The 22,315-nt window shown below is 62.5% G+C and overlaps 2 protein-coding genes across 3 annotated transcripts in view; both read left to right on the top strand.

Annotated features, from left to right (window-relative positions):
- The window catches only part of MMD2 (monocyte to macrophage differentiation associated 2), a 33,393-nt gene extending 31,815 nt beyond the window's left edge, over positions 1 to 1,578 (top strand). The window contains exon 9 of the mRNA XM_068908093.1: positions 1,458 to 1,578. The gene's annotated coding sequence lies outside the window, so the exon portion shown is untranslated. The remainder of the gene's footprint in view (positions 1 to 1,457) is intronic.
- On the top strand, positions 1,467 to 22,214 carry RADIL (Rap associating with DIL domain). Of its 2 annotated transcripts, none has more exons than XM_068908087.1 (14): positions 1,467 to 2,016; positions 8,285 to 8,592; positions 9,516 to 10,175; positions 10,465 to 10,502; positions 11,321 to 11,481; positions 12,718 to 12,830; positions 13,762 to 13,999; positions 14,610 to 14,782; positions 15,102 to 15,252; positions 15,648 to 15,838; positions 16,873 to 17,269; positions 17,369 to 17,508; positions 18,338 to 18,477; positions 19,250 to 22,214. In XM_068908087.1, exons 1-14 carry the CDS (start codon positions 1,467 to 1,469, stop codon positions 19,356 to 19,358), a joined length of 3,369 nt encoding a protein of 1,122 aa, XP_068764188.1. In that variant the 3' UTR covers positions 19,359 to 22,214. The 2 variants fall into 2 exon arrangements, with proteins under 2 accessions (XP_068764188.1, XP_068764189.1); XM_068908088.1 differs by having other exon boundaries at positions 16,873 to 17,239.
- Positions 22,215 to 22,315: the final 101 nt, after the last annotated feature.

Consider the following 22,315-nt stretch of genomic DNA (forward strand, 5'->3'; position numbering starts at 1 on the left):
GGGGAAGTGGTTTGTAAATCAAGTTGTGGGGTACCTGCTGGGTGGCTTGACCTCTTCCCCTGGACCCGAGGTCCAATCTGCAGCAGTGCTCCCCAGAAACATGACCCAAGCAAGCCTGAAGGGCCCTGCCCTCTCTGTCCTGAGAAGAGAGGCATTTCTGATCTCCACGCCGGAGCAGCATATCCCAGACAGCAGCAGAGCTGGACAGGGGCCGCGGGGAGCAGGGCACAGATGCGGAGCTGCATGCCGCACCATTCCCTGTGCGCAGCCCAGAGGCTGTTTCTGGGTGAGAAGGTGACCTCTTCCGTTAGCAGCAGGGATGCTTTTTCTTCCTGAATTAGATGGTGGTTTGGAGGCTTTCCAGGACCGACATCATTCTTCCCGATCGTGGCTGTTTCGGGGAGGGATGTCTCCGAGAGGTCCAGAAACGGAGAGCTTCTCGCAGTCCCAGGGAGCGGCTTAAAACTCTGGAGTTGGGCAAACTCTGCCCTGTCCAAATCAGAAGTGCTCAAAGTCTGTTTCTGGGCCATTCCCATCAGCAGTTTGTCATATAGCCTGTGACATAGTCAGCACTGTGCAAACACCGAGTATTTCTGCATCCAGCATGCGATTTAAGAGCCAGCTCCAGAGGCTGGCAGCAGCATCACCTTGACTGTCATCTGCCTAGAGCAAAAAATCCTCATGGTCTTTGGCCTGTTCATGGGGCCACTGCAGACAACCCGGGTGGCCCACATGCCAAGGGTCCCTTCGTGGGCACTGCTGTTGCTAATGCTGAGGTATATTTTAACATCCTTAGCAGGCTAGCAGCTGCCAAAGGATTTGACAGGGTAAGGATGTTTTTAGAAAGGCTACTTAAAGCCCATTTTCACCTGGTGCCTCCTAGCTAGCAAGGGCATTTAGCACTGACCTCTCCTCTGACTGTGATTTAATTTGCATTTGAGCTTTGTATTTCACCTTTAAAAAATGGGATTGCTCCATAAACTCGTTAGTGGAAGTGACTCCTAATGCCTTGGCTCCTAACCAGGAAGGTCCCTCTTGAATCCTGGGTGTGACAAAACTGCTGGGCTCTGCTTTTCTCTCGCTGCAAGACCAGCTGCAGATAAGCATGTTCCTGCTTAGGCAAGAGGGATTGCTATTAATATGTACAATGTAGAAATTTGGGACTGCTCCAGGTCAAATTTTTGGGGACAAATCCATCCTGGGGGCAACTGCTGATCCCAAGAAGCCTGGATGAACCTGGCTGCTGGTGTCCTGGGTCACACAAGGGAAACTGCCTTCCCTCTCTGCTCTCCTCTCCCTGTGTCGGAGGAGGAAGCAGATCTTCCATGGGCTGCCGGCAACAGACTGCCATGCGCTCCCTGCACCCCATCCAGAGCAGACGGCTGCTTTCCTCTTATCGGTCACATATCTGGCCTTCAAAGCCCTGATTCTTCCCTGTTTGTCTCTCCCTTGCCCAGCTGTGTCCCATGACAACGTCATGCACTATGTTTTATGGGTCCTCCTCCACCATGGCTCCACCATCCAAGAGCAGACTGAAGCGTCAGAGCCGGATTTTCTCCCAGGTCTTGTACCGGACACTGAGCTACAAGGACCGGAGCTCAGCATCATCCTTCCCCACGGCTGGCAACGATGATCCAGCCGAGCTCTCCACCCAGCTTTCTGCCCCGGGTGTCCTGAAGATCTTTGGAGGCAACATCTGCGCGGGCACCAACTACAAGAGCGTGCTGGCGACGGGGAGCTCGGGCGCGCGGGAGCTGGTGAAGGAGGCCTTGGAGCGGTACGGGCTGAGCCAGGTGAACGCAGGCCAGTACGTGCTGTGCGACGTCATCGGCCGGTTTGAGGGCTCGGAGAAGCGGTGGCAGACCGAAGGGCTGAGGGTCCTCGGCGACGCCGAGAAGCCGCTCCTCATCCAGGACCTTTGGAAGCCCAGGGAGGGATTTTCCCGACGGCTGGAGCTGCGCAAGAGGGCAGAGGTGGAGGAGCTGGCATCCAGGGACGTGGACACCACAACCGCAGGTCAGAGCCGGGCGCGAACGCTCCCCGTGCCGGTGCTCGGTGAGCTCCCGGCAGCCGGTCGGGGCCGGGAGAGGATCAGGGAGCAGCTCCCGCCGCGGTGCCGGTGCCAAGCTGGCCCTGCACCACGCACCCTCCGAGGGGACAGGATCTCCTGGCAGCATGGCTGTGAGCGAGTCATCTGGCGGGGCGGACGGGCCGTGCCTTCGTTAGGCTCGGTCCGTTTGATTTCCGCCCTCCTTTGCGCATCAGTGGTGCTCGGCTGCTTTCTGCCCGCGGGAGCCCAGCAGCTGCGGCGGGGGGCCTGGGGCGCTCCGGCCCCGCTCACGCTGCGCGCGCAGGGGTTGGGCCTGCTGGTCCTCGGCGTCGGGCGGCTGCGTGGGGCCACGGCGATACCTTTTGCAGTGGAGAAAGGCGATTTCGGGTCTGTCCTCCTGAGCACGGGTGCAAGCGCTGGGTGCGATGGGAGCAGTCTTTTCGCTCCCACGCGGCGCTGCGATACTCTCTCGGGTAGATTTGGTAGCCGGTGCTCTCCTGGCTCAGTTTAGTACCTGCGACCCGAAACATTCGCCCCAACTGATTTGGGGTTTCACACCGAGGCACCAACCCAAATCCCCCCCTGCCCGTTTGCAGCCCACCCACGGCCTCCCCAGACCATCCGTGTTGTCCGTTCCTCCCGTCGCGGCTCGGGGGAGCTTCGCGCTCGGCCGGCCGGGCCGTGCTGCCTGCTGCCCATCCAGCTGCCCGTCCCCTGCGAGCGCGCGCCGGGCTGCTTTCACGCTGCTCTTGCAGCGAAACCCAGCGGAAACATAACAAGTAGAGCGGCATGGGCCAAAAGAGCCCGTTCGCCAGTGGGGTGTTGGGGCAGGACGGCCTGGGGACGGGAGCGGAGCAGTTCCTCACGCCCGTAGCCAAGGGTCGCGCTTCCACGAGAACAGCCCCAGGCGTCGGCAGCAGCCTCCCTCCGGGCACGCGCCGAGCGGGAGCCCGGCTGCTCCCCGCGAGCGGCTGGAGCAAACGGCCCGATGCCTCCTGCGCCGGCGGGAACGGGGCTCTTCCCTTCGGTTGTAAGGAGGGCTGGAGGAGCCCAGACACGCGGCGTAGGGGCAATGCAGCCGCGGCGAGCGGCCACGCGGGTTTCCAGGGAGAGCATCCAGCTCCCGCGTTTCCTGCGGCCCCTGCTGCTGGGCCGGGCTCTTACTAAACCTGGCTCTCCCCTGAGCGCAGGTGGTTTCTTCAGAGCATCAGGAGAACCTTTTTTTAAAGCAGTCATCAAGCAGATCTCAGTGCGTTTCATCTCCCCTTTGTAAAGCAGAGAGGGCTGCGAGACCCCCGCGCGCTAAGGGGGGAGATGGGGCTGCCAGGGCCGCCGCCAGCCGCAACTCACTGGCTTGCAGTTTCGTCCCGGAAACTGCCCGTTGTGCCCTGAAATCTGGGAGTGGAATTTGCAATCTTGGGAGCAGCTTGAGCCCCTCCGGCTCCTCGGGAGATCGTTCCTGCCCTGCCGCGGGCGACACGAGCGGAGGAAGAGGGGCTGCTCCTGGCGCAGGGCTTGGGCCCGGGCTGGGGCGAGTGTCGGAGGAGGAGGCAGAGGCGGATGCCTGCTTTTAGCTCCTTCTCTTTTTCCAAGATCAGAGAGAAGTTTAGAGCTTTGGAATAGCTGTGGGCTGGACAGACTCTAAAAATGGCTCATTTTGAGTAGAGAAAAGGGAAAGAGCCAAGTGCAATAGTTACAGTTAGCTGCGGGTGCTGAGGGTCGCCTGCTGGCTCTTGCAAGCACTCCCGCCACGAGCTCGAGGTCACTTTTAACGCCGAGCCTCACTGCAGCCTGCAAAGCGCCAGCAAACACGGGAAGCAGCGCTGCCGCCTGGACCCCAGCACGGGCTGGAGCAGCTCGAGCCAGGGCTCGTTTTGTACCGCGGACACGTGCCCGGCACGGCGGACCCCAGCTCCATCCCTTAGCCCAGGCGCTGGCACCACTTCTCCCCCACACTCCCCGAAAAGCAGGAACAGCCCAGTGCATCGGGTACCAACCCGTGCAACGCTCTGAAAAGCCACCTGTGATTTAAGGCTCTCCTGCGAGGGGTCTCCATAGGGAGAGGGGAGCATTTGCACCTATGCACCCCGGTGCTGTTGCAGGGAGGAACGAGATCTATTCTGGTTTGCTAAAGCCACAGAGGAGCAGTTTGGGTGGTGTTTCTCTCTCATTTGCCTGCAGCAAAGCTCAGGTGATTCAAGAACCGGGCCCCGCACTGTCCGGGAGCAGGCAGTGCAGAGCAGGTCCAGGCTTGGCATCTTGGGTTTTTCCCAATTGAAAAGCAGTTCCTGACCCACTCACGTGCCCCAGACCTGGAAATAAGCCAGTTATGCTTTCGATGGACCGATACTACCTCATTTGTTTGGGCAGTCTCAGGTGGGGATGGCAGAAGGAGACTTCATTTCTTACCTTGAGGCCTTTTCCCTGGTTGACTGGACTATTCCAAGAAAGGAAACGTGCACCAACGTTTACTCAGGGCATCTGCTCTGCAGGCTACAAAGCCCTGACTGGTCTTATTTAAATTGCATTTTTAACAGTCTTTCTTTTGGTGGCACCATCAGTCATCTCACCCCGTGGCAGCAGCACGGCCAAGGGGACACCGTGGTGGCGAGCACAGCTTCCCGGTCCACGTGCTGCTGGGGCCGGAGGCACGCAGGGAGGATGAGGAACTGCAGGCAACCTTGATAGGCATACCTTTAGCATTTTTGTCTCCGCCATCCTAGAAAGCCTGCAATATTGCTGCTGCCTGGCCCAGCGCGGGAGGCCTCCTGCCCGTCAGACCCCAGACGGGGCCTGTTCTGCTCCCCTTGCCCAAGCGCCCGCGGTCGGCAGCGAGCGTTGAGCAGGGCAGCAGCCCGATGAGCCGGCTCTGCAGCCTCCCCCTTGCCTGGCGGCCACCTCAGAAATAGCTAAAACTCCTGGCATGACGCAGGCTGGCTGGCTCGTCCCCGCAGCCGGGCAGAGGTCCCCAGGAGCAGAGCATTGGCATGGAAAACACAGCATCTGCACGGGAACAACAGGACTTTGGCCTGGCAGCTCCCCGGGAGCAAAGTGCAGCAGAGCAGGATCTCTGCGGAAACATGTCCCAAGCTCTTCCCTGCCCCGGGAATCACCAGAGCCGCCGGGGAGGGCCAGGCTTCGCTGCCCACGCACGGGCTGCAGCCTGCCCCTCTGCTGAGCAGGCAGGAAAGGCCCTGCATCCATCTGTGACCTGTTAGCCCATAGCTTAAGAGTTTTATCTGCTCAGTTACCCATTATCCTAATTGGTTTATTAGCTGCTTCCCGCTGCAGGGGGAAGTCGCTCCCTCTTCGTGCCACTAATTAGCAGCCCAGGTTGAGCATGTCTGCTGTAAACGAGGGGTGACGTCCTCCCGTGGCGTCAGCTGCCAGCCGGGCTCCCGGCTCGGGGGAGAGGAGGCAGGAGGAGCCCCGCTCGCCGGCGGGAGCAGGAGATGCGCCGGCAGCGCAGAGCCCGCTTCGGGCACGTGCCCCAGCCTTGCTGGTCGCTCCTTCCTCGGCCCTTGCTGCCCGGGGCTTCCCCAGGAGTCAGCGGGCTGAATCGCCTGCGCGCGTTGGGAAGCGCAGAAGTTAAGCCTGTTATATTAAAAGTCGTAGATATTAAAAGGTATCTTTGAGGAGCTGGCGTTGTAGATCAAAAAAAAAAAAACCACCTTAGCATGATTGCACTTGGGGGGGGATCTCCTTCGGGTGCGACACAGCAGCTAAGTTAGGAAGGACCAGCCCCACTTTAGCTCCTCCTGGGTAAATTCGAAGCCAACTTTCTTCACAGCAGCAGGTGGAAAACCCCGCGGTCTGCGTGACGGCGGCGGCAGCCCGGGGTGAACAGGAGCAGCAGCACCTCTCTCCCGGGGAAGCAGGAAATTGCTTGAAAAATCTGGGCTTTTATTTATTTCCCAATGTAGGCGGCCTTCTGTGCGAGCGGGCTCTCTCAGCGCCGGCCTCCCTCTGCAGTTCTCTTTTCTCTTGCCCTGCTCAGGTTATTACATCCCATCTTCAAGCTCGCCCTTATTTTTCGTACTACCGAAGATCGGGTCTGGGGCGGTGCGGTAGGGGATGCCGGCCCCCGGGAGGAAGAGTGAGAAGGCTGTGATTGGAGGCGGCGGCTGCGTCACCGTCCAGCGCTCCCCATCACACCTGGCCCCCTTCTCCCCTTTTCTTTGGTGCCGTTTATGCAAGCAGCTGCCAGCTCTCCCCCGGCCTCGGCATGGCTTTCCCGGTGTTTTGGGTGGGTTAGCTTGCAACTGAGAAAACGGTACCAGAGGATTGAACAAAGAACCCGGTTTACAGGAGGCCCATGTTACGTTCAGGAAAAGAGCTGTGTTTGTCTTTCCAGGGCTGCTCTGGGGCTAGCAGCCAGCCCGTGGCGGGGGCGCTAGCTGGAGTGAAAAAGCAACTTTTTCCTATTAGGTTTAATGCCACAAAATAAATACAGAAGCTTCCTTTCCCCTAGATAAGGGACCGATGATGGCCTGTCCGTCCTGGCACGGGACCCAGCAGCCCCCGCGTGCTCCCAGCCCGGCTCATGCTACCTGGGGCAATAACCGCTGCCGTCGGGTCCCGGTCCTGCGGATGGCCGTCCTGCTGCGTGCGGGCCTCCCTAGTCCCCTCCGGACCCAGCCTGGCCACAGTTATCATGCCCCGAAATCCAATTCTTTGCAGGGCTCCCCCAGAAAACAGCGCTGCAGGGCCGCGTTAGGCTCCCGCAGCCGTTCCCGCGCTCCCGTTCCCGCGCAGCCCTCGGCGAGCTCGGCCCAGAGCCCGGCCGAGGGCTTCGTTCGCCACGTGCCCCAACGTGCTGCTCGCCGGCCCTGCAAGGGGTGATGGGGTGCGGGGCTGGTTGCCTTTTTAAGAAGGAAGAGGGCACGTGGAAGGGCATTTCCCGGCCTGCCCGGCTGCGCCTCTGCCGGCAGTGGCTGCAGGCCGCGGTTCGGACCGCTGCAGGCTGCTTGGCCATCTCTTGCCCTAATCCTAAGGCATGTAAACAGCAGGGTTTATTTTCTCTCTCTCTCTCTCCCAGCCCCATCTCTTTCATTTTCCCAGCAAAGGAGCGCTCGATTTAAAGCAAACAAACACAAAAATGTATTTCAGAACGGGGAGCCTGTTCCTCACCAAATAAGGCAGATGGCATTTTTTTGGGTCTGAGCTCGTGAGTGTCCCTTTAAGCAGTGCTGGGCTGGATCGCCTCTCCTGTCCGGAGCTCGCCGGCTCGCCGATTCGGACTCGGGCCCCGTTCCTGCCCTCTCCCCTCCGCCTGCTCCCGCGCGGAGCCGAGGGGCAGAGCTGCGCGCGGGGACCCGGCTCCTTGCTGCAGCCCCTCCGCAGCATCGCTCCCGAGAGCAAATCCTGCAGGCCCTTTCCCCCTCTTCTTCCTCCGCGTGCGTCGCCGAGCGCCAGCGACCTGCTCCGCGCAGGCTCCCCATGCAAGGTACATCCCCAACCGCATCCGCAACTTCTTTCTATGTCTTTTCCAGGACTTGCCCCCGCCGAGTGGCGCGCGGGGCTCGCTCGTGCGCGGCGCTGCCGCGGCGGGGACCGGGCCTGCTTTTGTGCCTGCGCCAGCCCCGCTCATTTGCTCGGGCTCCCATTCGTCTTGCTGACAGCTCTTCCCGAATCGACGCTGGGCAGAAGTTAATTGCAGCCCGCTGCTGCGGCAGGCAGCCCCCGCTGCGGCACCGGCGCTCGCTCCGGCCGGCACCGGCAGGTGCCCGGAGCAGCCGGGGAAACGCGGGGGGCTCGGGCTCGGCGCCGGGAGAGCGAGCGCTGCATCCCCGGAGGCATCCAGGCCCTTTTGTTTGCTCTAGCCAAGGTCTCCTCTCGCTCCGCTCCGGCCGGGCAGCGCGGCTCGGCCGAGGATGCTGCAGAGGACGAGCCGCTGCCCGGCTGCTCGGCGGGGAGGAGGTTTGGGACGCGTGGGGCGGGGGGGGACAGGGCTCCTCGGCGATCATGGGGCGGGGGGGGGGTGTTGGCACAAAACGCCCTCGTGTTGGTTGCCGGCAGCCGCTTTCGGCGTCACCCTTCGGGAAGGGCGCAGGGCGAGGGGACGTGGGCCCGGGGAGGGTGCGCGCCGCCTCGCGCCCACGTCCCGGGGGATTAAGCTGCTTCATCCCGGCTCTCTCCGTGCTGCAGCGGGAGCGGCGGCTGCAGCGCTGCTGCAGGGAGGAGGGTGGCCCGGCCGGCGGGGGACAGCGGCTCATCCCGCCTCTCGTCCCGCAGGCATCAACGCCCAAGCCCGGAAACTGCAGCGCAACCGGGCCAAGGGGGCCGTGCGGCTGCCGGCGGGCGCTGAGCGGCACGGCAGCCCGCCGGCCCTGCGGCGCAGCCTCAGCGAGACCAGCCTGGGCCGCCCGGCGCCGCGGCACGACGAGCCGCTCCAGCGACACTACTGCACGCTGCCCGAGACGCTGCGCGGCCCGGCCGGCGCGCGGGACAGCCCGGCTGGCCAGCGGCCCGGCAGCAGCATGCGGTTCTCCCTCTACCAGTCGCCGCACCTCCTGCTCCTGCAGGGCTACAGCCAGCAGCACGTAAGCACCGCGCGGCCTTCCTCGCTCCCGGCCCGGCACCCTCTTCCTCGCCGGCTCCTTGCCACCGGCCGAGCCCTCGGGATCGGCGGGATGGGTCGCTTCTTGCATGGCTGCGTTGGGCATGCGTTGCTGCCAAAGAGCATCCTTAAGACAGGCGCTTTTAGCAGCTTTTGCTCCCCTCCGCGGAGGCGCGCGGGCCCGGCGGTGGGTTTTTTTGGGCGAGCGGAGGTGGTTGTGCAGCGGGAGGGACGCGCTGCTGCTCGGCGCGCTCGGCAGCCGGCCTTCGGACGTCCCTGCGCAGGCGCCGCGGGCAGGCAGCCTCCGGCGTTCGGCGCCGCGGGCCGACGGCTCGCGAGCTGCCCCGTCCCCGTCCGTCTGCCTGCTTACCGCCGAAAGTAAGGCGAGCCGGTAAGCAGGCAGCCCGTCCGGGAGGCCTCTGCCCCGAGCGGAGGAGGCCCGTAGCGAGCGACTGGGACCGCTCTTTTCGTTAGTGGCTACTTTGTCCGGGTTGCATAGCTGGATAGTCCCAGATTTCCTGCTCTGCCCCGGGGTGACGGCGGCGCTGCAGCCCTTACGCGGCCGCAGCGCCCCGGCGCTCTTCGCTCTGGGACGCGCTGCAGCCCTGCGGCGCTCAACCCGTCGTGCAGCTGGGGAAACTGAGGCACGGCGCGGCGGCGTGCCTTGCCGCAGGGCCTGGGGAGGCGAGGGGGGCGGCATCCTGGCTCCTTCCGCCGTGCCACCCGGCGGCTCTCGGCTGGCTTCGCGCCGTCGCCCGCTCCTGCCAACGCCGCCGCTGCTGCGTTTCGGGACCGCGGTGGAGAGGCTGCTCACCCTCGGGGCTGCGACGGGGAGGGGGTGCGGGGCAGAGCCTCGGGGGGTGCTGAGCACCGTGCCCGGCTCACCCCCCCCCCCCAACCCCGCAGGACAGCCTGGTTTACCTGCTGAACCGCGAGCAGCACACGGTGGGGCAGCGGACGGCGGCCAGCAGCCCCAGCATCGCCCTGTGCGCCCCGGACATCCTGGCCCTGCACTGCACCATCCGGAGGCTGCCGCCGGCCCGGCGCCGCTCCGAGGAGCGGCTGCTGCTCGAGCCCGGCGCCGGCGCCGCCGTGGCCGTCAACTTCAGCGAGGCGGCGGGCCCCGTGGCGCTGCGGCACGGCGACCTGCTCTCCCTCGGCCTCTACTACCTGCTGCTCTACAAGGACCCGGCCAAGGCTCAGCCCTTGCCGGCCCAGACGCTGGCCAGGCTGCGAGCCCTGCAGCGCGCCGCCGCCACCGCCACCCCGCTCCTGTGCGCGGCCTGCGGCGGCCGGCTCGGCCCGCGGCACCCCGCCGCCAAGCCGGGCCCGGCCGGCGGCCCCAACGCGGCGCGCCGAAAGCTGCTGCTGGAGTTCGAGCGCGCCGCCGAGGACGCGCTGCTGCGGCGCATCCTGACCCTCATCGAGCCGGCGGGGGACGACCACAAGCTGACGCCCGCTTTCCTCGTCTGCCTCTGCGTCCAGCACTCGGCCACCGCCTTCGAGCCGGGAGACTTCGGGCAGCTGCTGCTCAAGGCGGCCAAAATGATTCAGCGGACGGTGTGGGTCAGTCCGGGGGGTCCCACGGCGAAGCCCCCCCCCCCAGCCTGGGTTATCCCCGGCTCCGCCAGCCGCTGGTGCAGCCCGGTTCCCGCCAGCTCTTTACACGTAGCTTTTGGCAGGAGGGGGAAGAAGAGCAGAGGGGTGTTCACCCTCTTGGGGAAGCACAAACGGGTCGAGCCGCCCACGAAGTGGCCCCGGGGTGCCGGTGCCCGTACCGGTGCCCGCCGCGCCACCAGCACTGCTGCTCTTCCTTATAGTCACTGCTGCCTTTTCTTTTTCTCCCTGGTCCCAGGAGAAGACGAGGGAGCTGGCCGAGAAGCAGTCCCAGCAGTAAGTATGACCAACCTGCCGGCCTTGCTTTTCCTGGAAAGGGTGGGGGGCGAATGCAACCCGCCAGCAGAGCGATCCCTTCCTTCCCCAGCAAGGGCAGCGCGGGGCCAGCTGCAGCAGCCCCAGCGCCCGCCCCGGCTCAGCGCGCTCGTGACACGCTCCATTTTCCTGCTGCGTGCATCCCTGGTGCATCCCGCGCAGACCCGGCGTTGGCCCCCTTTCTTGCCCGGTGCCTCCCACGCTCGGAAGGGCTCAGTTAATAGATGCACACTGCAAAATAGCTGCGCTGGCTCACGCGCATCCCCGCCACGCCTGGGCCCCGCTGCCCTGGGCTCAACTCCCGCGCGCTCGCACTTTCCGGCCGCTCGTGCTAGGGTTTGGCCCCACGGGGGCTGGCGCTACGTGCGCACGGTCGGGGGCGGCTTGCACGCCGTGCCCCGCGACGGGGCCCCGCTCTGGGGCTCTGGGGGCAGCGCGCGAGGCCGCGTTCACGGCGGCTTCCAGCGCTTGGGCTCCAAAGCAGCATCTGGAGAAGTTCTTGGTGCTCGTTCCCAGGTCTCTTCTAAGGCCGCTTCCAGGAGAAGCTTCCCAGACTTTATTAGAGCAGGAAAAAAAATGTTTCAGCAGTTGAGAAGCTTTCCAGATGCTTTTTATTTATTTTGTTTTATTTTTGAACAGGCCAGCGCAGGCAGGCTGGATTTAAACCTCCAGAACTGGCATACCTAGCGCATGCTCCCCGGGGAGCTGCTGTTTAGCCACGCTCGTTTGCTGCAATACAAGCGGACCGATGGTCAGAAACGCTCTCCCTGTCTCCGCAGCCAGGATCCGGCGTCCCTGTCCCGCTTCACCGTCACAGACCTGCTGCCAGACCTGCAGCACATCCTCTTCTGGATGTCCAACGCCATCGAGATCCTCTACTTCGTGCAGCAGAAATCCCCCACCTACATCCAGAGCATGGAGGAAGAGCTGGACGTCAAAGGTAGGACGCGGGGCCGACGCAGCGCGGGGCTCTGCCTGCTGCACGGGGCGGCCGGGGGGAGCGGCGTGAGCCTGGCACCGCCGCTTTCTGCCGCTGCTGGGGGCAACTTCACTGCTGGAAGGCCCGAGCGTCGCCGGCTGCCCCGGAGCTGCTCCTTTGACCGCCTTGCGCGGGCGGCGCGCGCAGAGACGAGCTGGCGGCCGCCCGAGCTGCGGCTTGGCGGCGGGGACAGCCCGCGATTAAACGGGGCCGGGCTGCTCGGCATCGGCTCCCCTTTCTGCCACGGCAGCTTGCAGAGTGCATTAGCCGCCGCGGGGGGCAACGGGAATTTGCAGGAAACCCTCTGGAATCGCTCACCAGCCAACCTGCTGATGCAGGGAAAAAGGGGGGGAAAAAAAAGGAAAAGGGGATGAAATCAGCTTCAGGAGCCGTCTGGTCTACGCAGCAAATCAAAGTCTCCGCGGCTGCTGTCACCAAGATCAAGGAGGTCTCGGTGCGTCTGCGGCCGAGGAGGCAGGAGTGTTTGAGGGAGGCGATGAAGGCGGAGGGCCGTGTTGCACCCTGCCCCGGACCCCAGAGAGCAGAGACCGCTGGGCTGCCCCCGGCGCCGCCGGCCACGCCATCGGGAGGGACGCGGTCGGCTGCTCGCCCCTCGCCGGCTACCGCCGCTCCCATGCCGATGCTGGCCGCGCGGCCCCCCGGCCCAAGCCCTGGCCCGTTCTTAACCTGTGACAGCTCACATGAGAAAAAAAAAAAAAAAGCACTGATGGGCTAAAAATACGGGCGCCTGGCAGGAGAGGAGACCTGGGAGCAAGCCGGGAGGGGGACGCAGCCGGGGGGCTGAGCCGCGGCCTCGGGAGCTGGCGTCAGCTGCGCTTTCGGCCGTCTCCGCGCTGCTTCCTCTCCCGCTCGACCAGCCTGGAGCTGCCTGCGGCCGCCCGGCCGCCTCTCCCGGGCTCTGGGTGCCTGTTTATTCGAGGCAGGGCCGCGCACCGGGACCCCCGTGCGGCGCGCTGGAGCCCGGGCCGCGGCCGCCTCGCGCTCTGCCCGGCCCCGCTCGGCTGCGCTGGTTTGGGCTGGAGCCGGCTGCTCTTCCTCGGCCGGCCGCGCCGCGGCTCCCTGCCCGCACCGCCGGGGCGCTCCCCGCGGCTGGCTCCTGCCCTGCAGCATCGCACAGCCAGCGGGCAGCCCAGCTAGGTTAGCGCCCAGGTTTTAGCTCCGTCTTCCGTGCCGTAGGGTCCAAGGAGTCTCTGTTCTCCTCGACCATCACAGCCAGCGAGGAGGCGATGACGGTCCTGGAGGAAGTCATCATGTACACCTTCCAGCAGTGCGTCTACTACGTCTCCAAGGTCGGCGCTCCGCTGCGCGCGGCGGCTCCCCGCGGGCGTCCCCAGCAGCGCTCTCCCGGCCAGCAGGGGTTTCACTCAGCTCCCGGTTTCTTGCGGTTGCAAAACGCCGAGGGTGTTTTTTTCCTTTGGGCTGAAACGCTCCGATTTTGGTCGCGGCCCAAGGAAAGTATTGAATCCCCGCGGCACGCAGCGAGCCGGCCGGGGAGGGCGCCTCGGCCGGGGGGGAGCGCGCTCGCCCGCCTGGCGCGGGGAGGCCGGAGCGCGCCGCCTCCGGCCCCCGGCACAACGGGGCGATTCACGGCCGCGGCGCGAACGGCGCCCCTGGCCCGCGGCCGCCGGACCGCGGGGGCCGAGCGGGGTCGCCAGCGCCCGCGCCGCGAACAGAGCGCGCAGTGTGCGGCTGCAGAAAGGCTGCTGTGTCCGCGGGGGAGGCCCCTTTCCAGCGCGGGAGGCGCCGGGCTCGCAGGACGGCGCTGCCTCTCCGCCGGCATCCGCGAGGCCGGGTCCGTTCGGCGCGGCTCTCCCGGGGCAGAGCCTGGCCGGCAGCGCCGGCCGCCCCCCACCCCTCTGCTGCACCCTCCGCTCCTCTGCACAGGCGCCTGCTACATGCTGCTCCCTCCCCATTTAGGCAATAGGGAAAGCTTGGCCCCGTTCCCCTGCCCACCACCACTTTTTTTTTCTTTTTTTTAAAAAAAAGGCGAAGAAAAGTCTTTATAAAAAAACAGCGAAAAGTCTTGTGCAACACTGGCACATTGCAAGGGAGAATAAGAGCAGGAAAAAACCCTTGCTGGAGTAGGGCCAGCAGGGTTTGCTTGCAGAGGTGAGGAGGTCTGAAGGATTTGGCTGATGCAAAAAAAAAAAAAAAGAAAAAAAAAAGATAAAATACCCCATCCTGCTGCACATCTCCAGCTCTTTGTACCTCCCGGTGCAGTGTCTGTACGTGTCGCTCCCCGCGCTGCTGGAGTGCAACCCCTTCCAGAACGAGGGCCGCGAGACGTGGCGGACGTCACCCGCGCTGCCCGAGGAGTTGCGCAGGGTTGTGCTCATCTACCAGGCTGTGCTGGACCTGCTGCGCCAGTACGAAGTGCACCCAGAGATCACCTCGCAGATGTTCGCCTACCTCTTCTTCTTCTCCAACACGCTGCTCTTCAACCAGCTCCTGGACAAGGGTCAGTCCGCCCCAAATGCCTCACTGGGACAGGGCACTTCCCACCCAGGTGAAGCTGAGGGCTTTGAGGGACCATCCCGGGGCATTTTAAAGCATGCCCACCTTGGGAGGTGGTAGGGCTAGGAGAAGGGGCTTTGCCAGGCAGCTGGAGGAGGCTGGCAACAGGCAGGTCTCAGCACCATCCTCGTGGGGCAGCTGAGCCCAAATCCGGCTCTGCCCCCACAGCCCTGCTGCCCAGGAGAGGTTGAGCCCTGTGCCTCCTTGGCTGCACTGCCCTCACCCCCGCAAGATGGCTCCTATTTTGAGCCCAAGCAGAGGGGTGCTGAGTGCAGCACCTTTCCTGGGGCCACCTGGGTAATAAACCACTGCCGCCTGCTTTTTTAATTGAGGAGCACGATGGTGCTCATCAGCCCTGATTAACACAGCAGCCCCGCTGAGCGCTAGCGTGCCTGGAGCCACGGGCTGTGGGACACGGGCAGCGTTAACCCGGCTTTGCTTCTCCATCCCGGGGCAGCTCTTACCCCGCTCAGTGGTGGGCTTCCCCCCAGGCAGCGGGCGGTGGGGGACGCTCAGCCTCGGGGCGCTCAGCCCGGCCGCTCTGCCTCCCGCAGGCTCCTCTCTCGGCTGTTTCCACTGGTCCAAGGGCGTGAAGCTGCGGGCTTGCGTGCGGCTGCTGCTGGAGTGGCTGCGCGGCGCCGGCTTCGAGCAGCTGGCGCAGCAGTTCTTCGCCAAGCTGGCCAGCGTGGCCGACCTGCTGGCCATGCCGGGCTCCCAGCTGCTGCAGGTGAGGGGCTGCCGGCGCCAGCCGGGGCGCGCGCCCGTCTCTGCTGGGGGGCAGGCACCAGCGAGAATGACTTTGCCAAATTCACAGCTCAGGTAGAGGTGCCCGTGGCAGTGCCGAGCCAGGGCTGTGGACGTGCCCTTGGCTGGTGCCTGTTGGCCGGAGGGCAGCTCATGGGAGCAGGTAGCTCGTCCATCCGTCCGTCCGTCCGTCCTGGCCCAGGGTGGGCAGCAGCGAGGCGGGGATGCCCCAGGGAGCCGGCGCGGCCGCAGCTCGGCAATGAGCCCTGAGGGTAACGCGGCTGCCCTGCACCGTGTCCCAGATGACCTGGCCGTGCCTGCGAGCCGAGTTCCCCGCTCTGAGCCCCGCGCAGCTCCAGCGCGTGCTGAGCCAGTGCCAGGCGGCGATGGACGTGGGCCGCGTCGCGGCTTGGCAGCCTGCCGAGGAGGAGAGCGCGGCCGCCCTGCGGCACGGTGAGCCCCTGCGGCGCGGTGAGCCCCTGCCTTTGCGCCCAGCGCTGCTCCCGTCATCGCCTTCCCGTCACCCGCAGGCGCCGGGCGAGGTTTTTACGTCTAAACCAAACGGCGAGTAATTCCCTTCCCTTCCCCGGGGCTCCCGGGGGTAATTGCAGTGATCAGCAATAACCGTGCTCGCAGGACACCAGCATCTTGTGAAGGATGCAGAGGGAGGACGAGGGATGCTGGCCTCTCCCAGCTCAGCGTGTCCGCCTTCCCCTCCCCATCGCTGTGCACGGCCGAGAGCCGCGGGGAAGCGCGGGGAGGGCGGAGGAGAAGAGCAGGGCTGCGCACAGCGGGGAGCGGGGCTGCAGCCCGGGCCAGCGCTAGCCTCCCTCCCTTTCTGCCTTCAGATGAGGTGCTGGAGTCCTTCGATAACCATCCGCCCATCATCCTGCCCAGCAGCGGCTTCCGGGTGGACCTGGAGGTGGAGACGCTGGACGACAACATCTACCGGCACCTCCTCTACATCCGCCACTTCCTCTGGAGCCTGCACACCAAGAGCCCCCACGGCGGTGACGTGCCGGACCCGGCCCCCGCGAAGGTAGCCCTGGCTCTGGGGGCCCGTGCGGTGCCCTGCCGAGGGGCTGTCTTCTCCTGGGCGGGCAGGAGGGTCGCAGGGCTCCTTCTCCATCCCACCCATGCTACTCCCGTGGTACTCGCTCCGGTAGCTCTTGGCCCGGACCGAGGGCTCGCTGCCCTTGTTTGCCCGTAGCCAAGCCTCGGCCCGCGCGCTGCCCTCGCATGCCACCCGCTCAGCACGCAGAGCTGCTGGAAGGGATTAGCCCCCGCTAATCCCCGCCTGGGGAGCGCGGGAAGGTGAGCAGAAAGGACAGACCTGACCCAGCAATCTCATTAGCAGGGAGGAGGGAGAGATGTTTGCAAGGTGGCGTTCCCCGTTGCCCGGCACATTCCCTGTCCTCTCTGCCCTGCCAGGGCGAAGGCGAGGGCCCCTGTACTGCCTCCATCCCCAAAGTCTTCATGGAGCCGGGCAGGCTCTCACAAAGGCATTAATTAATGTCCTTAAAGCACTGGGAGGGCAAGACGTGCTGCGGGTGCAGCGTGTAATTGCCTCCAGCTTCCTGGGGAGGACGTTCTTCCAACCGGTCTGATCCCTTCTCCTCTCCCTGCCTGCTCCCATCGGCCCCAGCACCCGTGGGCCCCGCCGGCTCCTCCCGGTCACCCTGGGGCTCATTGCCCAGCTCTGGGGCCCTCGGGGAGCCCTGCTCCCCCTGCGACCCCTCTAACACGATCTCGCTGGGGATCCCCTTGCTCAGAGCTGGTTCCCCCAGTGGGGATGTCACTAGCCCGCGTCCCCTCCTGGCTGGCCGTGCATGCCCAGCCCTGCCCCGGCTGCACAACTGCGGCGTCAGAGCTGCGCGGGAAGCCAGGACGAGCCCCAGCGGCGTCCTCCTTGCTCACGCTTTGGATGCAGCTGAGAGCTGTGCAAAGCTGTGCAAAGCATGCAAAGCACCCGGGCAGTGCAGACAGCCTCCCTCAGAGAGGAGGATGGTGAAGGGCGGACAGGCTGTAAAGCAGCTGCGTGGGCTCACACCAAGCATTTTTCTCCTTCTAAAGAAAGAAGCGTCCACTGCATTCGATGTCCCGGAGGTGCGCGAGAGCCCCGTCCCTGCCCTGGGAAGCACCTTGGGCCCCGCGGCTTGCTGCTCCCCGGGTGGCTGCGAGGAGCCGGAGGCGGACGGGGGCCTCCCGCAAGAGCACCCCAGCAGCGAGCCACAGCTCCAGGAGAAGCTCAAGCAGCTGCAGCTGGGGCGAGGCGCGGCCTCAAAGGGTGGCGTGCTGCCCGTGGACACCTCCTACTTGCTGACACCACCCACCACCCCCCTGAACTTCGACTCTGGGAGCCTGGAGTCCCCCCAGGGCCCTGGCCTGCAGGACGCACGCAGGAACGGGCTGAACAGCATCAAAGGCAGCACCCCTGAAGGTACCGAAACCAGCCCTGGGGCTACCCAAGGTCAGCATTGATGGGGTTTTGGTGAGATGCTTTCCATGGAAAGTTGTAAGGCAGAGTTTGGGCGATGCTGGAGCAGTAACACAGTCTCTCTGCTGCCAGGATGCTCTCCGACCCCCTATGACTACCCCACACCAGCATCTTCCAGCCGCAGCTCTGCCACTGATGACTTCTGCTACGTCTTTGTAGTGGAGCTGGAGAGAGGCCCCATCGGGCTGGGGATGGGACTGATCGATGGCTTGGTGAGTTCACACCGACTACAGGACAGGGCTGATGCCCCACCAAGTAGCTGGAGTGGGACATGTGGGAGGGAATGTTTCATACCCCATGCAAAGCCAGCAAAGAAGCTAATGCCAACCCTAGCATCGAGCTAGGCTGCTTCTCCCGGGGAAATGAGGCACAGAGGAATCTCCTGGGAGAAACAGATCGCTGCTCCTGGCTCGCTGTGCTGTGCATGCTAAGTCCAGCACAGCTGTCCTGCAGCTGGAGAGAGCAACCAGGCCCAAAGCTGTTGTGGAAGGAAAATGACTCAGCCGAGGTCTTTCCTCCACCCTTCGGTGAGAGGCAAAGTGAGCAGGAGCAGCGCGGCAGCTTGTCCTCACATGAGGCCAGCAGCGCTGGCACCGCTCGCTGCTCTCCCTGCTCCGGCAGAGGGACGCGTTGCAATCTGGCTTAGTGCAGTGGATCATCTTACTAAGTGGCCTTTCACGACAGTGCATTAGTCAGTAGGAAACAGAGCATCACTCAACCCCAGGGACAGTTGTGAGCAAAGAGCTCCCTTTCCACAAACAGGGCAGCAGGCTTGTTAACGATGTTGTACCTGTAATTAAATTGAACAAGAAAAGATTGCCCCTACTGCTCTTTTCTGTGTCCACACAGAGCGTAAAAACTGAAGGCTCGTGTTTCCTACCTGTCAGTGTTAGCAATGCTTTCCTCAGCACCCAGCTGCAGGCACCCGAGAGCCTCCAGGGTCCAGCCTTGCTGCGACCCGTGGGGAAGAGCTGCTGGCCAGGCCGGCGCGGGGTGCCTGGCTGCCCTGGCTGGTCACTCACTGCCCGTCCCTGCCCGCAGCACACCTCTCTGAGCTCTCCGGGCATCTACATCCGCACCCTCATCCAGGACAGCCCGGCGGCCGCGGACGGCAGACTCTCCATCGGGGACCGCATCCTGGCCGTCAACGGCACCAGTCTCATTGGGGCAGACTACCAGAGGTGAGTCCCACCCTAACTGAGGGCCTGGGCCAGGATCGGCACAAGGAAATTTATTGCTGAAGCCCAGGTTTTCTGCTGTTTTGTAGCAAAGAGTTGCACAGGGTCTCCTAGTCCCTGTTGCTACGCTCGCAGCAAACAAAACACAGGAGCCTGTAGGAAGGGCAGGTGTCAGAGAGCAGAGCTACCTTAGCATGAAACTGGGACGTGGTGAAAGCAGCTGTACTGGGAATTTGCAAGAGGATACAGAGAGGAAAGGCTGAGGCCACATTTGGGAGATAAACGTGACCCTCCCAGAGGTGCATCAGCAGGGCAGAGCTGCTCCAGTCCTGCCGAGCCTCATCCTGCCCCAGGCTTCCTTCAAACGCTGCAGAATGAAGCAGCTTGCACCTTGCCTGGCTGTTTGAGACAGAGCCACAAAAGCCAAAGGAGCAGAGCAGCTCTGGACTCATTTTCCCTTGTCCTGGCAGCACTTTGCCTGAAGGCCAGACTCTCCCTAAAGCTGAATGCAGAAGAGAAACAGGCCCTGCTTGTAGCACTGAACGAACCTGAGCAGGCACAAAGCAGAGGGTGGGGGTGTTTTGCAAATAGAAAACAGTTGCCCTGTGGCGCCCAGCATGACCACTGCTGTAAGCCAGGTGGCCAAGGGAGATGGAGGCCTGTTGGTTTAACACATGGTCCATGACCTTAGAAGGCTCCTAGGGGACCTGTCAGCCTGTGGGCAGGCAACGGGAGAACCAGAATTCACCTCTCTCCCTGTTGCTGGTCTCTGCAGTGCGGTGGACCTCATCCGCTCCGGAGGGAAGAAGTTGCGGTTCCTGGTTGCCAAGTCAGATGTGGAAATAGCCAAAAAAATCAGTTCCAGCTCCTCTTCCTCCTCTTAGCTCTTGTGGTATGAGGGTTGTTCTGCAGCAGCAGCTTCTGGGTGCAGCTCTGGTTAAGGCTGACCTCCTGGAGCCTGGAGCACAAGAGGGATGGCCAGGACTCCACTACTGCCCTCAATTTGCTTTTCAACATCCTGCCCTGTGCTGCAGTGGATGAAAGGAGATGCTTCTCCCACTGCATTGGCTGGGAACATCACTCCCTAATCCATTGTCCGGCCTGACCTTACACCCTGTGTCTTCCTTCTCAGGAGTTCTCCTGCTCTTACATTCCTCTTGGCAGAGGGCAGGAAGGGGGTGTCCCCCCCATGGAGGCTGTAAGCAGGCTCGTCCGTTCCTCTAGGCTGACAGCCCTGCATGATCTTTCTTATTCTGGCACAGGTTTGGCAGGGAGACTTCCAGCTCTCCCATTGCTCTCTAAAGCTGGCAGATGAAAGGCTTGAAACACCCTCGGAATTTAAAGATTAACATGTGGGCCAGGCCTGGGCTTCACTGCGACAACAGCCACCTGAGGCTCTGGCAGGTCAGGCTGGGAAAGGGGCAGTCAGAGCAGGTGCCCATCTCTGGGGGTGGCAAATACAGCACAAGTGTCCAGGAGTGGTGTCTGTGCACTGCAGTACGGTACGATGGTGTAGCACAGGATCCCAAGCAGGACACCTTGCTAGGAGTTAAGCCCCCTGGTGCCGTACCCTAAGTCAGGAGCCCTAGTGTAGTGCCTTAACTGCTGCTGGGCCACAATCATGCTGCCCCAGCCCTGCTTCGGGATGGAAAACAGCTACAGCAGCGGGCTGACACCACCAGCAATTCTCTGCAAGGGGAAGAGCCTTCCTGAAGAGCTCTCTCTTCCTTTCCCATGCAGCAGGTTTACTGCCCAGCTCTGGCACCACACTCCTGGCAGAAGACCTCCTGACTCCTCTCCCCAGGGCCAGCCCAGCAGAGCAGGGCATTTATAGGCAGAGACGGCAGCCCTTTTCCCATACAGGCGTTGTCACCCCCCTCCAAGGGGATACAGGCTGGTTAAAGCTTCTGCGCCTGCCCTTGGCCCCTGCATCCTGGGACCAGGGGGTCTGTGCCTGCTGCCACCAGGGACCTGACTGAACGCTCCAGCCTGCGGTGCCAAACCAGACGTGTGGCTGACGCTAGCCCAGGCAGGCAAACAACATCTTGTCACCATGTCCTGGTCCTCTCCCTCCAGCTCTCCCAGGCCACTGTAAGGCCACCCTGTTTCCTGCCTAGCTGAGCATCTCAGAAGTGTTTGCTGCTGACATGCAGACAGCTGATGACAGACAGCAAAGGCTCCCTTTCAGAAGGTCAGTCTTAGAAGTCCCAGAAACAGCGCTGCTCTCTGCTGCCAACAGAAATGGTGTCAGCAGAGCTGAGGTGGCAGCTCCACCATGCGGCTGGCTGGTCCCCTGCACACACAGCTTCCTGGACACTATGCCTGATAAGCTGCATGTGTGCTTTTAGCAACATTAACAGGATAAACCTGACCTGATTTCCACATATAGACAGATACCAAGGCATAGTTTAGCCGAACCCCATTAAAACAGCCTGCGAGAAAGCCCTATATTACACCCTGCACCTAACAAGCCAGCATAGTCCAGGCCCAGGCAGCAGATTAGACAACATTGCATTTCACAACAACAGTTCTCCAAGGACCGTGATGCCAAAAAGGAGGCACTTAACAGGTTGGCCTTAATTAAACCTTAGATATTTCACTGCTATAGTTTGGTTTCCACGCTCTTAGTCCTGCACTTCACAGGTAGCAGAAGGATAGAGCTATCAAAATAACGCATGCAGTGGAAACATCTAGGTGACTGAATTTGAACACAGGCTGGACTGCCTTTTCTAGGGCAAGATGGACAAAGCACCCTCACCGAGATGCTAATGCCTTGCTTTCCTGCTGGGCCATGCTCGCATCAAATGGCCTAGGGCACCACCACAGCAGAGACTGGGAAAACACATCACTCCTGCCATTAACACAGCTGTATGACGCAGGCGAGCAAAGACTCAGGGCACCACAGGGCTCCTGGGGACTAGCTCAATTTTGAGTCAAGTAGGTACGTTGGCCCAGTCATCCTCCATGGAGTTAGCAGTGGCCCTCCTGAGGTCTGGAGAGCTGGAAATGGGCTGCCTGGAGTCCCTGGGCAACTGCATGCTCTCCTTATTACCCTCTGCCCAGGAGCCAGGGCTCAGGGGAGGCTTGTTTGGCACTGGCTGCACCCTAGCTAGTTCTGGAGGTACCAAAGCAGCCACAGTCCAGGCTCCCTCCCCTTCCCGCTGAGTCTGACTTGGCAGGCACCCCTGGAGATGGGAGACAGCCCCAGAGCTGTAGGTTGCTCACAGCGCAGTCAGGTATTTAAACAACTGTAAATAAACCCTGCTATTTACTAGTCTGCATGAGGGCTTGCTTCTCCTGGGAGGAGCAGTGGGACATATTTACTTCCCCAATTTGTTAATACTGTACAGCTTGAACGTGTATAAACTTCCAGTGCAGATACAGAAGACAGCATGACACCTGCTTGACATGGGGCTGATATACGCTAAGAAACGCTCTTGGTGTCAACAATAAACTGGATCATTAAATCTCTCTAACCTCCTGTCTGGTGGATGTATCTTGGGTCTCAACATGTTCACTGTGGTGGTAAGACAAAAGGCTAGTGAAGGTTCACAGCAGACCTAACAGAATCACTTCTGCTATCTCCACCTCACATAGGCCTTTGTTTGGCCCATCTGCTACAAGCAGAGAGGGAAGAGCAGAAGCACACACATAGCCAGGCTGTTGCAAGGGAAAAAGGGGAAGGAGAAACAAATCGGAGGAGAGGGAAGTAGAGAAAGAATGTCTCCCAAGGGACAAGGTTTGCTGGCAGAATACTAATGCAGGCAGTTACCCTCCTGCCACACTCACACAAATCCACTGGGATCTTCAATCTATAACGGCCAAAGAGAGGTAAGACAAG

The sequence above is a fragment of the Struthio camelus genome, chromosome 15 (genome assembly GCF_040807025.1).
Source record: "Struthio camelus isolate bStrCam1 chromosome 15, bStrCam1.hap1, whole genome shotgun sequence".
NCBI classification, from domain to species: Eukaryota; Metazoa; Chordata; class Aves; order Struthioniformes; family Struthionidae; genus Struthio; species Struthio camelus.

Coding starts and splice junctions, on each gene's coding strand:
- RADIL (XM_068908087.1), top strand. CDS start 1,467: ATGACAACGTCATGCACTATGTTTTATGGGTCCTCCTCCACCATGGCT. Junction 2,017..8,284: donor CGTGGACACCACAACCGCAG/GTCAGAGCCGGG, acceptor CTCGTCCCGCAG/GCATCAACGCCCAAGCCCGG. Junction 12,831..13,761: donor GCGTCTACTACGTCTCCAAG/GTCGGCGCTCCG, acceptor CTCCCGGTGCAG/TGTCTGTACGTGTCGCTCCC.